The 15,000-nt window shown below is 39.1% G+C and overlaps 1 protein-coding gene across 2 annotated transcripts in view; it reads left to right on the plus strand.

Annotated features, from left to right (window-relative positions):
* wdr48a (WD repeat domain 48a) overlaps positions 1-15,000 on the plus strand; it is a 20,834-nt gene that overhangs the window by 5,226 nt on the left and 608 nt on the right. Inside the window, exons 2-19 of one of the 2 annotated variants that reach the window (XM_017479000.3) lie at positions 1,635-1,775; positions 1,957-2,035; positions 2,348-2,430; positions 3,764-3,893; positions 6,878-6,966; positions 7,086-7,187; positions 7,808-8,032; positions 9,685-9,759; positions 10,180-10,282; positions 10,899-10,996; positions 11,079-11,186; positions 11,348-11,444; positions 12,604-12,696; positions 13,381-13,486; positions 13,591-13,678; positions 13,895-13,971; positions 14,355-14,544; positions 14,824-15,000. The exon at positions 14,824-15,000 is cut by the window's right edge and continues 608 nt beyond it. In XM_017479000.3, the coding sequence (XP_017334489.1) occupies positions 1,635-1,775; positions 1,957-2,035; positions 2,348-2,430; positions 3,764-3,893; positions 6,878-6,966; positions 7,086-7,187; positions 7,808-8,032; positions 9,685-9,759; positions 10,180-10,282; positions 10,899-10,996; positions 11,079-11,186; positions 11,348-11,444; positions 12,604-12,696; positions 13,381-13,486; positions 13,591-13,678; positions 13,895-13,971; positions 14,355-14,544; positions 14,824-14,919 (1,980 nt within the window). In that variant the 3' untranslated portion in view covers positions 14,920-15,000. The remainder of the gene's footprint in view (positions 1-1,634; positions 1,776-1,956; positions 2,036-2,347; positions 2,431-3,763; positions 3,894-6,877; positions 6,967-7,085; positions 7,188-7,807; positions 8,033-9,684; positions 9,760-10,179; positions 10,283-10,898; positions 10,997-11,078; positions 11,187-11,347; positions 11,445-12,603; positions 12,697-13,380; positions 13,487-13,590; positions 13,679-13,894; positions 13,972-14,354; positions 14,545-14,823) is intronic. The other variant, XM_017479007.3, reaches the window with a different exon arrangement.

Raw genomic sequence — 15,000 nt, forward strand, 5'->3', positions numbered from 1 at the left:
AACTGTTTATGGTTTAGAATTAGACACATAACTCATTTGAAGGGATGGAAAAGCCCTGGCAGCATCATGGGGAAAGCCACGCAACACATTCGAACTCTTGCACCACTCAGACAAACGCTTGCGACCGATTTGAACGCCTCTCTCATCTGCTACGTCTAACGTACGTACGTAAGATGTTGGAAAATACCAAGAAAGCACCACGTGCTGTCATGAATAATTAAGAGACGACGTCTTCTTGTAGGATAAGAACACACGATTTCATGAATAATTATGAGACACAGATTCGTCATCGATGTACTATAATGACACAACAAGATTTTAAACCCAGAAAACTTCAAACCAGTTTTCTCCTATTATTAAAATTAACGGATGCTAACATTGTTTTTTTATGAGGTGCGATAGAAACATCTATGTTAAAATCTCAGAAAATGTAGTTTAGTGTTTAATGACGCTTTAAGTAATGATTATTTTTCAGATAAAACATAATGAAGGATATCTGTGATTATTTGCAAAAATAGAAGTAAGTGAGGCAGAGGCAGACATGTCAGGAGAAATATGTCTGGCTCTCTGTGATACCTGGAAAAGCTTATCAGCTGATTTCCTTATGAAACTGCTCGAGTGTACTTTAGAGACCTGATGCCGGTTTAAATGTAAGATGTGGTAACACCAAATATCGAAGTGGTTTAGTTTATTATTGTTTACTGCTCTATAATGTACATTTTGATGAAAATGTATATTCTTTTTATTTTTGAAGGCGTCTTTGCTTTGCAGAATTGATACACAAGTACCTAGGTCTAGTACAATGCCATATCTTCCTTTAGTGAACAGTGGACTAGTTCTACAAATAGACTTCATATTAAAACCATAATGAACTTTCTTTTACTTTCACACTATCCGTTGTTCCCCCAATGAGGACGGGTTCCCTTCTGAGTCTGGTTCCTCTCAAGGTTTCTTCCTCATATCATCTTAGGGAGTTTTTCCTCACCACCGTCGCCACCGGCTCGCTCAACACGGAAAAATTCACACGCTTAAAATCTGTATCCTGTGTTTATATGTTTCTGTAAAGCTGCTTTGAGACAATGTCCATTGTTAAAAGTGCCATTGAAAATAAAATTGAATTGAATATGAATTCCTTTTTGCTTTCAATTTTTTATTTTATTTTAGTTATTACTTTTAAAAATAATTCTGCAGTTAAAGTGAACGATGCACATGCGCTACATTTGCTTCATTAGAAAGGTAGTCTTTATCAGATATGTTATATAAACAGTTGGGCAATAGGATGATAATACCTATCACAATATGCATTTCTTATATTGGTATTGTCATATTTCAAAACCCTAAATATGTAATATAATAAATGTTTTGGTCATATCGCCCACCTCTAATATACACAAACTACAGGCTTGTGTACTTGATGTTGAATGCACTAATATGGATTTGTCTTTCAAGTGGGATGATATGATAAGTGCCAGATGTGCTGGTTTAAGTAGAGTTTAAGGATGTTTTGAGGTTGAAATTTCTTTAATAATCTGAAACATCTCTGTGGCTGTGTTGTATAAGAAAATAACTTATTTTGTTAATAAAAATCCTGCCCCCCCCCCCCCCCCCCCCCCCCCCCCCCTCGTATGTCGCAGGTGTCGTATGTGATCAGAGATGAAGTGGAGAAATACAACCGTAATGGAGTTAATGCTCTACAGCTGGACCCAGCTCTTAACCGGCTCTTCACTGCTGGTCGAGACTCCATCATCCGGATATGGAGCATCAACCAACACAAGGTACCAATCTCTCAGTCCTTCATTCAGCACCTGTGCTAATCTGATATTGTAGTAACGTTAGATGCAAACAAAAGCCTAACTAGAACATTTCGGTCTGGCCAGCATATTAATGACATTATTTCGTGTCATTTTTAGAAATGGGAAGTTCACTGATGTTGCTGTGGTTTTGTCTGCTTTTCAGCAGGACCCATACATAGCATCAATGGAACATCACACAGACTGGGTCAATGACATTGTCCTCTGCTGCAACGGAAAAACTCGTGAGCGTGGCTTTAGTTTTGTATACCTGGACACCTATCCGTTGGCCTGAATGTTAACCCTATTTACATGACATCATATATCGCATGAATTGTACATTTTATATATTCTTCTGAACTTTCCACACAGTTGCAGGGTTTTCAGAAGTGTTTCACAACTTGAAGAGCTGTGTTATTTGTAAAACAATTCCCTGTGTCAGAATGCAGACACAAACTGCTGCAGAAATGCCATGTATCACAATGCTTATGGAGCTCATCAATACTGCTGTACATCGTGTAATCCCAGTGTTCTGTTGTATTATTAATATTTTACAGTAATATCTGCTTCATCAGACACCACTGTGAAAGTCTGGAATGCACATAAAGGATTTTGTATGTCGACACTGCGGACACATAAGGCGAGTACAAAAAATCATTTCAGAGTGGATTTAGTGAAGCAGGATTGCGCCACTAAACTGTATTACGCTTGTTAAAATGTCATTTAAACCGGTTCAGAATTTGCATCTAAAACGTAAGTAGCTTTTATAAAAATAAAAAATGCAGAAATCCAAAATGAGTGAAGCTGCGAAAAGCTCAAGGTGTGGAACTATCTAAAAAAAAAAAAAAATTCAGTTCTCTATTTATATAATGCAAAAACATGATCTAGGTTAGACCATGGGTGTGTAAAGTCTGGACCTGAGACAAAACGTGTGTATGATATGCGGCCCGCCGGCCAACAGGTTGCAGTTTTCCCTTTCAACTGGTGGTGGCAGTAGACCGTGTTAATACAGCTAAATTGCAAGAGCATTTATTTCCTCTGACTACGCTGCAAATTTATTTACTGAATGATCTTTAGTCATAGCTACAGACAAAAAGCTAACAGTGGGAAGGAGCGATTCCAAAAGAGCTGGAAACAAGAACAGTTTGTCATCGGGAGCCATAGTAAATTTGTGTGTCTCATATTTCAAAAGACTTTAGAGGTAATTAAAGAATTTTCTTATTTTAATTTAGGAATTTATCATGAGACGTTATGAAACAAATCATGGGCAGTGCAAAAAAATATTCGGAGGATGAGCGCAACTGATCAATCGGTCGATGTTTTCATGTGGCTCTCTTTGAAAAAGCTTTGGACACCTCTGGACTAGACATTAAGTAGAATTAATAGTAAACTATAGAACTGTAAGCATTTGCCTTGATATTGATGAAATGTAGCATCTCTGTGAGGTGCACAGACCCAATAAATGTAGACTATATATTTCTTCAGTCCTTCTGAAGCATTGCCTATATTTTATGTGTTTTAAACATGCATAGTATTTAATATTTGGCATCATTTCAGTTGCAAAATCGACTACTTCCTGGAATGTCTTTATAGTGAAGACAAAGCACAAATCCTCTTTTCCTACAGGATACAATGAGATCTTTACAAATATGTCAGTTAGAATTGGGTGTATTTATTACCTTGGCTTATTTCCACCGGTCATTTTATGGAAGTTAAAATAATCTTTTCAGACCCATACGTGTGCTCTCTGTAAAAATTACTGGCAGGCCTCAGTCGGACAGGGCTGAAATCCCTGAGATACTCTGTTAATACTTACCTCACCTTCCAGTGTAAAACTATTCCAACTTGAATAGAGCTTATGCAGTATTATTTTATGGATGAGAAGATGAATGCTAAATACATTCCTAATGACTGAGGTATGATTATTTTGAATTTACGCTGATGCCTGTAATTGTGTGTTTTCTCCTTTACAGGATTATGTTAAAGCTTTAGCGTATGCTAAAGATAAAGAGCTGGTGGCTTCGGCAGGGCTGGACAGACAGATCTTCCTGTGGGATGTAAACACACTAACAGCACTGACTGCTTCCAATAATACTGTCACTAGTGAGTCTGTTAGCTTACTTAAACTGAAGAAGCAATTATGTAGCTGTATGAGTATATAATATAGATTTTCTGATTATGTCACAAAAACCATTACATATTGCAGGTATCACAGTATCTTTTTATCTCATTTTTTAAAAAATGTTTTTTTTATTTTTTAAACTCAAAAAATTTCTAACTGAGAAGCAAGTGGTTTGATGTTAAAATCTTAAAACTATTGTTTTCCTCTCCGAAAAGTATTCTCATCTGAACAAGCTGTTTTCACACTGTTTGGTACTGAGATTAGCGGTTCACAGCTTTCCTAATCGTGCTGACAGATCCACATGTCTAAGGGAAGGGAGAATACTATGACATAACACTAAAGCCTTTTGAAAAATACCCATTAGTCTTTCCACCATTGGAATATAGGTTTAATAATGTGTGTTCTGTGGCGGACTTTCCATATACACTGATTTAAATAATTTGTGCGTCATTTTGTTGATTTGTTGATATGTCGACGGTTTCTGTGAGGAGACTTCAACATTTATGGTAGGAGTCTCCAGTATCCGCTCTTTGAGGCCTTTTTGCTTTGCCTCACGCCCCACCACAGCATGTCTTGTAGTGTTTTATTCCTTATATATTATATACTATTTATTGTTCAGCATTGTGTATGTTGTGTATGACTTGTAAGTAAATTTACCCATACTTGGTTTTACAGTTGTGGTTGGAGATCAGAATTATACATACAGGGTCAAAAATATACTGAATCTCACAATAGTGAGTACACCCCTCACATTTTTGTAAATATTTGATTATATCTTTTCATGTGACAACACTGAAGAAATGACACATTGCTACAATGTAAAGTAGTGAGTGTACAGCTTGTGTAACAGTGTAAATTTGCTGTCCCCTCAAAATAATTCAACACACAGCCATTAATGTCTAAACCTCTGGCAACAAAAGTGAGTACACCCCAAATTGGGCCCAATTAGCCATTTTCCCTCCCCGGTGTCATGTGACTTGTTAGTGTTACAAGATCTCAGGTGTTAATGGGGAGCAGGAGTGTTAAATTTGGTGTCATTGCTCTCACACTCCCTCATACTGGTCACTGGAAGTTCAACATGGCACCTCCTGGCAAAGAACTCTCAGAGGATCTGAAAAAAAAGCATTTTTTCTCTACATAAAGATGGCCTAGGCTATAAGAACATTGCCAAGACCCTGACACTGAGCTGCAGCATGGTGGCCAAGACCATTCAGCGGTTTAACAGGACCAGTTCCACTCAGACCAGGCCTCGCCAAGGTCGACCAAAGAAGTTGAGTGCACGCGCTCAGCGTCATATCCAGAGACCTGTGTGTTGAGTTATTTTGAGGGAACAGCAAATTTACACTGTTACACAAGCTGTACACTCACTACTTTACATTGTAGCAATGTGTCATTTCTTCAGTGTTGTCACATGAAAAGATATAATCAAATATTTACAAAAATGTGAGGGGTGTACTCACTTTTGTGAGCTACTGTACATACAGCAAACCTAATATTTAGTCCTAATTTAACCTAATATTTAGCTGAATGTCCCTTAGCAAATTTCACCCTGAGCAGACGCTTGTGGTAGCCATCTACCAGCAGAATTCTGGTTGGATATTTGACCACTCTTCTTGGCAGAATTGGTAAAGTTCACTGACATTTTTTGGTTTCTTGGCACTGACTCGAATTTTAAGCACAGTCCACAAATTTTCGATAGGGTTCAGATCAGGAGTTTGGGAAGGCCATTCCAAAAGCTTAATGTTAGTATGCTTTATCCATTCCACAACCAGATTTGATGTGTGTTTGGGGTCATTGTCCTGTTGGAACACCGATTTGTGTCCATGCTGATGGTTTGAATAATTCTAAGGTAGTCCTCGTTCATTATTCCATCCACTTTGTGAAATGCACCATTTCCACTGGCAGCAAAACAGCCCCAGAGCATAATGCTACCACCACCGTGCTTAAGAGTTGGTACCGTGTTCTTTACTCCTCCAAACATGCCTCTGGATATTGCGGCCAAACAACTCGATCTTTGTCTCATCTGACCATAAAACTTTCCTCTAGAAGGCTTTTTCTTTGTTCATATGGTCAGCCACAAACTTTAGATGGGCTTGAGGGTGTCGATTTTGGAGCAGGGACTTCTTTCACGGACGGCAGCCTTTCAGTCTATGGTGATGTAAAACTCGCTTGACTGTAGACAGTAACACAGATGTTCCAGCAGTTTCCAGTTCATGGCAGGCCTGTGCCTTGTTGGTTACTGGGTTTTTCCTGACCATCCGAACCAATTTCCTCTCAGCTGAGGGTGACAGTTTGGGTCTTCATCCAAACCTTGGCAAAGTGGCTACACTTCTCAATAACTTGTACTTGTGTATAGTTGTTTGAACTGACGATCTTGGAATCTGCAATTGTTTAGAAATGGCTCCAAGAGACATTCCTGACTTGTGTAAATCCACCATCTGCACTGTACACCTTGGCCTTTCCCATAGTACTGTGTGTTGGTCAATCCAATGAGTGCTGTCAAACAAACCCTTTTTATGTTGGCACAGAGAAGCTGCCAGCTGTAGTCAATCATGATCAATAACAGGAAATTAAGAGGCCTTGGTCTTGGCAAATTAAAGGACATTTTGGAACTTTCAGTGCCGCTAAATTACTAATCTAAGTGTTTATGTATATTTTTGACCCTGTATATATAATTTTGGTCCTGTGTTGAAAACCCCCCATTGCTGTCCATGATGAGTGTATGTAAACTTCAGACCACAACTCTATATCCTATATATAAATTTGAATCTGTTGTGTATTGTGTGGATAATGAGTAGCATGGTTTTATATGCCAAATTACCAAAGACAAATGATCTTAATATTATTGGTAGTGTAGCTAGGTTAAAGCTTGTAATTTAATCCAGTTTTGCACAACCCAGACATAATCAAACCTCATTATTCATTCAGTCAATTCAACATCTCTTGCTATCATTTTATCCTGCAGCATCGTCTCTGAGTGGGAACAAGGATTCGATCTACAGTCTGGCGATGAATCAGATGGGCACAGTAATAGTATCTGGATCAACTGAGAAGGCATGCCACAATTTTCTTTTCTTTATACATTTTCATATAAATTTAATTAAATATGTTTCTTTTGCTGGGCTGTTTTAGTTAGGGGTGTGTGTGTGTGTGTGTGTGTGTGTGTTCCTCAGGTTTTGAGAGTGTGGGACCCACGCACCTGTGCCAAGCTCATGAAGCTGAAAGGACACACAGACAACGTGAAGTCATTGCTGCTGAACAGAGATGGCACTCAGGTGCATGACTTTTTATTAAAGTATTTGGAGACATAGAAATGCTGAAAGTGGGGGGCCAAGTTGGCTTAGTGGTTATTATGTTTGCCTTGCACTCCCAGGTTTGGGGGTTCGATTCCCACCCCTGCCCAGCGTGCGTGGAGTTTGCATGTTCTCCCTGTGCTTCATGGGTTTCCTCAGGGTACTCAGGTTTCCTTCCCCAGTCCAAAGACATGCATCATAGGCCGATTGGCATCTCTAAATTGTCCGTAGTGTGTGAATGGATGTGAGGGTGTGTGGTGCTGTGCTCTAGCAGTGGATATGCACCCCGTCCAGTATGTCCCCCGAGTCCCGTGGGATAGGCTCCAGGCTCCCTGTAATCCTGTAGTAGGCTAAGTGGTACAGAAAATGGATGGATGGATGGAAATACTGAAATGCAGTGATGGATCTTCTAATACCATTTTGAAGAAGTGGAACAGCTTCATGATGCACTATATATAGCGAACTGTACCTCTTTATACATTTAGATCTCTGTTTTGTCATTAACATAAACAACAAAGTTGTTTTTTTGCTGTTCTGTATTAAGTATTATGAGAAGCAGTATAATAAAGTGTGATTAACTATGCACCCTGATCTGTGTTTAGTGCCTGTCAGGTAGTTCAGATGGTACGATCCGGCTGTGGTCACTGGGACAGCAGAGGTGTATAGCCACGTACCGTGTCCATGATGAGGGAGTGTGGGCACTACAGGTGAACGAAGCCTTTACGCACGTCTACTCTGGGGGCCGGGACCGGAAGATTTACTGCACAGACCTGCGTAGTCCAGACATACGTGTGCTCATTTGTGAAGAGAAGGCCCCTGTCCTTAAGGTAGGTCAGATAAAAAAAAAAAGTGTGGGAAACACTAGGAGACCTTGTCCTTTTTCTGGAGGCTGCCATTTATACTTAACATTACAATCAATCTTTGTAATACCAAGCTTTTTTCATGACACACATCCATAGTAGAGTAAAGAATCTTGTTTACTTAAGATAGCCATCTCTAGAATTATTGGCACCTTTAATAAAGATGAGTTTGATTGAAGGTTATGTAAGATGTCTTTGTGATTAATTAGCTTAACCTCGTGCTGAAAATAATAGTGAAATCTAACCTTTATGTGAAGTAAATTAATTCTCAGGAAAAAATATTGTTTTAGCAAAATTATTTGTCACAATTATTGGCACACCTAGAAATTATTTTGAATAAAATATAACTGAAACATGTTTCTTTCATGTTCATCTGAGTGTTTACAAACTCTTAAGCAGTCATCCATGACATCCTGTTACACTGGGGTATAAATATGAGGTTACATCCAGGCCAAATTCCCTTAGTCAATGACTCTAAAATAGCTACACCTTAAAATGCTCAAATTCACTTTTAGGGAAGTAATTAAGAAGTCGAGAAAACAGAGCTGTAATGAACTTGCTTGAAAGATGACACAAGTGTATTTTATTCCCACACCCATTGAGGAGGATGATTAGACAGGCAGAATTTTCTCAAATGATCACAGTTGGAGATTGCAGAAGATGGCAGCATTTTCAGGTCAGCAAGTCTTCGAACTATTATTGGGTGCCAACTTCTTAACAAAAAACGTTCGCCAGACTTGACTTGGAGGTTGCTAGATGCCACTGGAGCTTACACTGGAACTGGGTTCTGTGGTCAGATGAGACAAAAATAGTTTTTGGCAACCAACACTGAAGGTGGGTTTGGCGTAGGAAGAAGGATGTTTATACAGAAAAGAACCTGATCCCCACTTTTGGAGGCTCTGAGATGTTCTGGGGCTGTCTTTCCTCTAAATGCCCTGAAAACTAGACTCCATTAAGTACCTGAAGATTTCAAATGAACATCTTGATACATCTGCCGAGAAGCAAAGGTTGTGGTTGAATCTTCCAGTAGGACCATTACTGAAAACATCTATATAAATCCATACAGAAATGGTTCAGTGACCACAGACTCAAGCTTTTAGAATGGTAATCCGAGTGCTCGCTGAATCCCAGTAAACTCCACTGAAAACCTGTTAGGTGAGCTGAAAAAGAGAGTCCACAAGAGAGGACCACGGACCCTGGAATATCTGGAGAGATTCTGTATTGAGGAGTGCGCTTAGATTCCTTCCTCTGTACTCTCAAATCTTATCAAGTATGATAGAGAAAGATGTTTGCGAAGGTAGGTGGTATCAGGTACTAAATGCAGCATGCCAGTTTTTGTTGCAAAAGCTAATTTACTAAGGGTGCCAATAATTCTGGAGTTCCCTGTATAATTACTAATAATTTCCATAAAATTGTAATGATTTGTGTATCATTGTACTTCCACTGTCCTGAGAGCGCCTTGACCTTAAGTAACAGGCTGCAGTGAAATACGACGACAGTTGCAAAAGCAATAAAAGCAGGTGTGGAGGGAAAATTGTTGAGTGTGGTTTGAAGAACTGTACCTATGTGTGAAGAAAGTAAAAAAAAAAATTGCTGAATGTATATTTGGTCTTGGACAGATGGAGCTGGACAGGTCAGCGGACCCACCGGCCGCCATCTGGGTCTCCACAACAAAGTCTACTGTTAACAAATGGGTGAGCACAGCTGCCTTCTATGATGACGTGAATGAAGACGCCACCTGCCCCAGCTGTTCCTGACACATCATATAGACTCGCCCTCCCAAACTTTACTCATCCTTTTGTCTTTTCTTTTACTTTTAAAGTTCCACTTGTTTGAACATTATCCCCAGTGAAGAATGTTTCATCATGTGCTGTTATTAATGAAGCATTAATCATATGACAGAGTACTAATAGTAATGTGTTGATTGACTTACAGGAACATGATTGTGCACAGTGTCCCACTAGTTCACATTGTCACCTGCTTAACATTCTCTGAACTTGAAATTTAAAAAAAAAAAAAAAAAAAGCTAAAATCTCAGTATAATACTGTCTTTGTAAGATTTGAGCCTTGAGCCTTTGAGCCTCAATTTGCATTTAATCTCTATTACCCTGCAGTCTCTAAAGGGCATCCACAATTTCCGAGCATCTGGCGATTACGACAATGACTGCAGTACTCCCCTGACACCACTGTGCACACAGCCGGATCAGGTTATTAAAGGTAAGCATCTTAGTGCACACTGCTGTATGTATTTATGCACTTTACATACATACCATGTACTGATGGTTGTGCATTTAATTCAATATGCATTTTCTCCTTTTGTTATATCTCAACCAGCATTTTAAAATCTGGTTACCCCTAAAAGTAAAACTAAAACCTATGTCTAGCTTTATACCAGGCTTTATTCATAGTCCTCGACCACTTGTGCAGCTGGATCTGTAAAACTGGCTCCGTGTTTACCTAATGTGTTCTCCTGAGAAAGCCTAAGCAATTTTTGGAAATGAATAATAACTTTTCTACATAATTTTGGCAAAGTATATTTCGGTTTTATTGAAGTAGACGTGTCAAAGTATTTACATTTTTTTTGTTTTGTTTCGTTTTGTTTTCATGGGCCACTATACATATAAAGCCATGCAAAGTCTTTAATGGTGATTTAATGCTTTATAATTATAGGGAAGTTTCAAGACTTTTAGGTTGTATTTAAAATATTTTGTCATCTTCAACCATATAAATGTGAATCTATTCAAATTTCCATCTTCTTTTTGTCATCATTTTCCGTTTACTGGTAGGTTCATAATGGCAGCACACACTTTCAGTACCTTAATTTGTCCTCTAGGTGGAGCCAGTATAATTCAGTGCCACATTCTGAATGATAAGAGACATATACTCACCAAAGACACCAACAACAACATAGCATACTGGGATGTGTTAAAGGTATGAACTGTCGAATTTTGATTTCCTTTGCATCCAAACATTGTCACAGTGTCTTGGTTACTCATCCATACTCCTTAAGCAGGCATGCAAAGTTGAAGATTTGGGGAAGATTGAGTTTGATGAGGAGATCAAGAAACGGTTTAAGATGGTTTATGTGCCCAACTGGTTCTCTGTAGATCTTAAAACAGGGGTGAGTCACATCACTGTCTCAGTCAACTGTGTAATAATCTTTAAAATGGTATTTTTATTTACCTAATAATGTTGACGTTATTCAAAATGATGCACGAGTATTATGGTTCAGGGTATTACAGTGTGTGTTTTGGTCATTTATTTCTGTTTGTTGTTTTATAGATGCTGACTATTACACTCGATGAGAGTGATTGCTTTGCCGCTTGGGTCTCAGCCAAGGATGCTGGATTTACCAGTCCAGATGGCTCAGACCCAAAATGTGAGTGTAGCAATATGTGTGAACAGTCATCTTAGAAACACAGAGTGAGATCAGATCTGTAAAGGTCACTTGCTTATCTTTGGCTGTTCCTGGGCAGATGTGATATGTGCTGTGATGCATCTGTCCCTGACCTTTAACCCATCCCTCTATTTGAGTGTGTGTGAAAATCTGTGTGGCAGGGTGTACATTATGCTTAGGGCGTGAAATCGATAGCATTTCAATGTACACACATTAAAAAATTTATATATATTTGTTTGTGACGCATTATATTAGTGCTAATTCTGGAGTGTAAATGTGTAATGATATTTTTTCATTAAAAATGCCTCTTAACATGGGCACTAAAGGTCTCTAGTGTACTATGTTAAGCTGCAGTTCAACCTCCAAATTCAACCTGCAAAGAGATTTATAAAAATCTAAAACGGTGCTCTAGTTCGGAAGAATATACTTGCACTGAATAACACTTAGTTTCTTAACCTGACCAGAAATTCACATTCACACATATATATGTATATTAAATACACTCATCAGCCACTACTATGAACACATGCATATTCATGCAGTACACAGATCAAGCAGGTAAAGGTCAAGAGCTTCAGTTAATCTCCACATCACACATCAGAATGGGGAAAAATGTTCTCAGTGACTGACCGTGGCATTGTTGTTAGTGACAGAAAAACTGCTGATCTGGGGTTTTCATGCACAACCTATAAAGTTTAAGCAGAATGGTGGGTACACAAAATATCCAGTGAGTGGCATTTATATGAGTGGAAATGCTTTGTTGACTAGAGAAGGTTGGTTCAAGCTCACAGGAAGGCTACAGTAATTCAAATAGCCACTCTTTACAACTGTGGTGTACAGAAAACCATCTCTGAATGCACAACATACTGAACCTTGAGGTGGATATTCAGAATAACACATCATGTTCCACTCCTGTCAGCCAAGGACAGGAATCTGAGCCAACATGGGCACAGACTCACAGAGACTGAACATTTGAAGATTTGGAAAAAGTCCAGGCAATTGTTTTGAGACATTATGTCCGTTAAAGCAAGACTAGAATTTTCAAGGTACCAGGAACCTGTTAAAATCAAGCCGAACGTGAATGTATGCTTCTTTTGTATGGAATAGCAGTCGAATGCTGTTGTGTGGGTGTGTGTTGTAGTGAATCTGGGTGGACTGCTGCTCCAAGCCCTGCTGGAATATTGGCCCAGGACGCACAACAGCCCTATGGATGAGGAAACGGAGCTGAACCATGGTAAGTGTTAAGTTCTTTGTCCGATACCAGTCACAGAACCAGAATTTGGACCCTGCACTGGCTGATTTCGTCTCGGGGAGCTCGGGAAGACGTCGCAAAGTTCAGTGAAAGCTTCTCAGTTTAATGATACACACACACACACACACACACACTTTCTGTATGTGTTTATTTTTATATATATATATATATATATATATATATATATATATATATATATATATATATATAAAAATATGTGTATATATATATATAAAATATGTATGTATGTATATATGTATGCATGTATGTATATACACACAAACATTGATAAAGAATGGTAAATGCCGATTGGATAAAATCAAAAGTAGACAAAAATCACAGATAAAATCAAAACATCTATTATGTAGGTTCGAGTGAAATAAGAACTAAAAGACATCTAGTCTACCAGATAATAAGAGAAGAAGAACAGAGAGAGAGAGTGGGAACAAAAGGCGGGGTGATTCGAAATGATCAAAACAACACATACCAAGAACACAAAACAATTTGGTTCCAGTACATCGTGACACAAACTAGAGACCTTCAGAATTGAGACAGAGAGCATGCCTGAAACTAATCGTTCTGTTAATGCTGATACTTCTTGTGTACTGTGTCTTCAGATTATTTCCTTATAAAGTTCATGTTAAGTCTATGTGTTTGTTGCTTTAGTGAATGGTGAGCATGAGAACAGGATACCGAAAGGAAATGGTTATTTCCAAGTGCCACCACACACTCCTGTCATTTTTGGTGAAGCAGGAGCTAGAACACTGTTCAGGTGTGTTTCTTTGTTTGTTTGTGGTCTTGTTGGACAAACAGGGACTGGCACGCACGGTGTGAGCCTCAGTATTATTATATGGCTCTGTGTATGTGTACGTGCAGGTTGCTCTGCCGAGACTCTGGAGGCGAGACCGAGTCCATGCTGCTCAATGAAACGGTTCCACAGTGGGTGATTGACATCACAGTGGATGTGAGTGATTAAGACCCTCCAGTGCCAATCCTGGCTGTAGTCTAAATGTCATGTAATCAATTACATTTAGACCTCTCAGTGTTAGATTAATGCGGGTAGACGTTTCCACCAGTGCTGTGTAACGAAATTTGTCAATTAAAGACCCAAATGGTGCTTTTGAATTGTGCGCATCAAAATGTCTTCCTTTCTGAAGTCTTTATTCTGTTGTTTGTACAGAAAAACATGCCAAAATTCAACAAAATCCCGTTCTACCTCCAGCCCCATTCTTCATCTGGTGCCAAGACATTGAAGAAGTAGGTTACTGTTACAGGTGGAAATCTCAGAATAACAGTAATATGGTCAAATCAGAATGTATTATCTGTTATAAAATTGGTGTCGGGAAATATATTGATACTTTTTTTTGTGCAAGTTGAATGTACCATGCACAATTTTGTATTTTTGTCTTTAGTCTTGGTTACAAAATTGGACAACAAGAATTTAGATTGGTCTAGTTTTTAGTTCTAAAACCATGCAGTCTTATCTGTGTGGCATGTTAGAGCCTCATGGTGTAGCTGGGAGTTACTTAATCTTCTCTAGACAGATCAGACCAGGAAGTTTTATGAAATATCCATGCAAACTGTATGTAAACGTGTGCAAATTGTAATGTCTGCGTGTTCTCTTGTCCGGCTGTGTTTAGGGATCGTCTGTCAGCTAGTGACATGCTCCAGGTGAGAAAGGTGATGGAGCATGTTTATGAGAAGATCATTAACCTAGACAGCGAGTCCCAGATGAGCGGTTCAGCTGGAGAGAAGCCAAGTGAGCAGAAAGAGGATGAAGACATGGCAGTGCTTGCTGAAGAGAAGATTGAGCTGCTCTGTCAGGACCAGGTAAAGCCCATCATCGCTTTTACCATCCACGCTATATCCAAAGGTTCATCCAAACTGGAAAAAAAACCTGAAACCAAACCTGAGCTGAGTCCAAATCTAATTTAGTCAGGTGTGGATCAGGTACAGATCTGAAGACTACCTCAGGTCTTGCCTCAGGTATTTACTTTCAGGTTGTGTCAGAACGCTCAAGAAATTTGAAGACTCGTCATGATTTTGTTTGTTTGTTACTCATAACCTGGATTTCTGTAACGCTGCTTTGCTTTGAATTTCCACTGAAAGGTTCTGGATCCTAACATAGATCTGCGAACAGTAAAGCATTTCATTTGGAAGAGCGGCGGCGACCTAACGCTTCACTACAGGCAGAAGTCCACATAAGGAAACGACTGGAGCTCTACGCATCTGTCCACATTTCCTGTTCCAAACCCCATCATGGACTTCCAAACTCATGCTCCCTGT

Source organism: Ictalurus punctatus, chromosome 1 (assembly GCF_001660625.3).
Source record: "Ictalurus punctatus breed USDA103 chromosome 1, Coco_2.0, whole genome shotgun sequence".
Classification (NCBI taxonomy): Eukaryota; Metazoa; Chordata; class Actinopteri; order Siluriformes; family Ictaluridae; genus Ictalurus; species Ictalurus punctatus.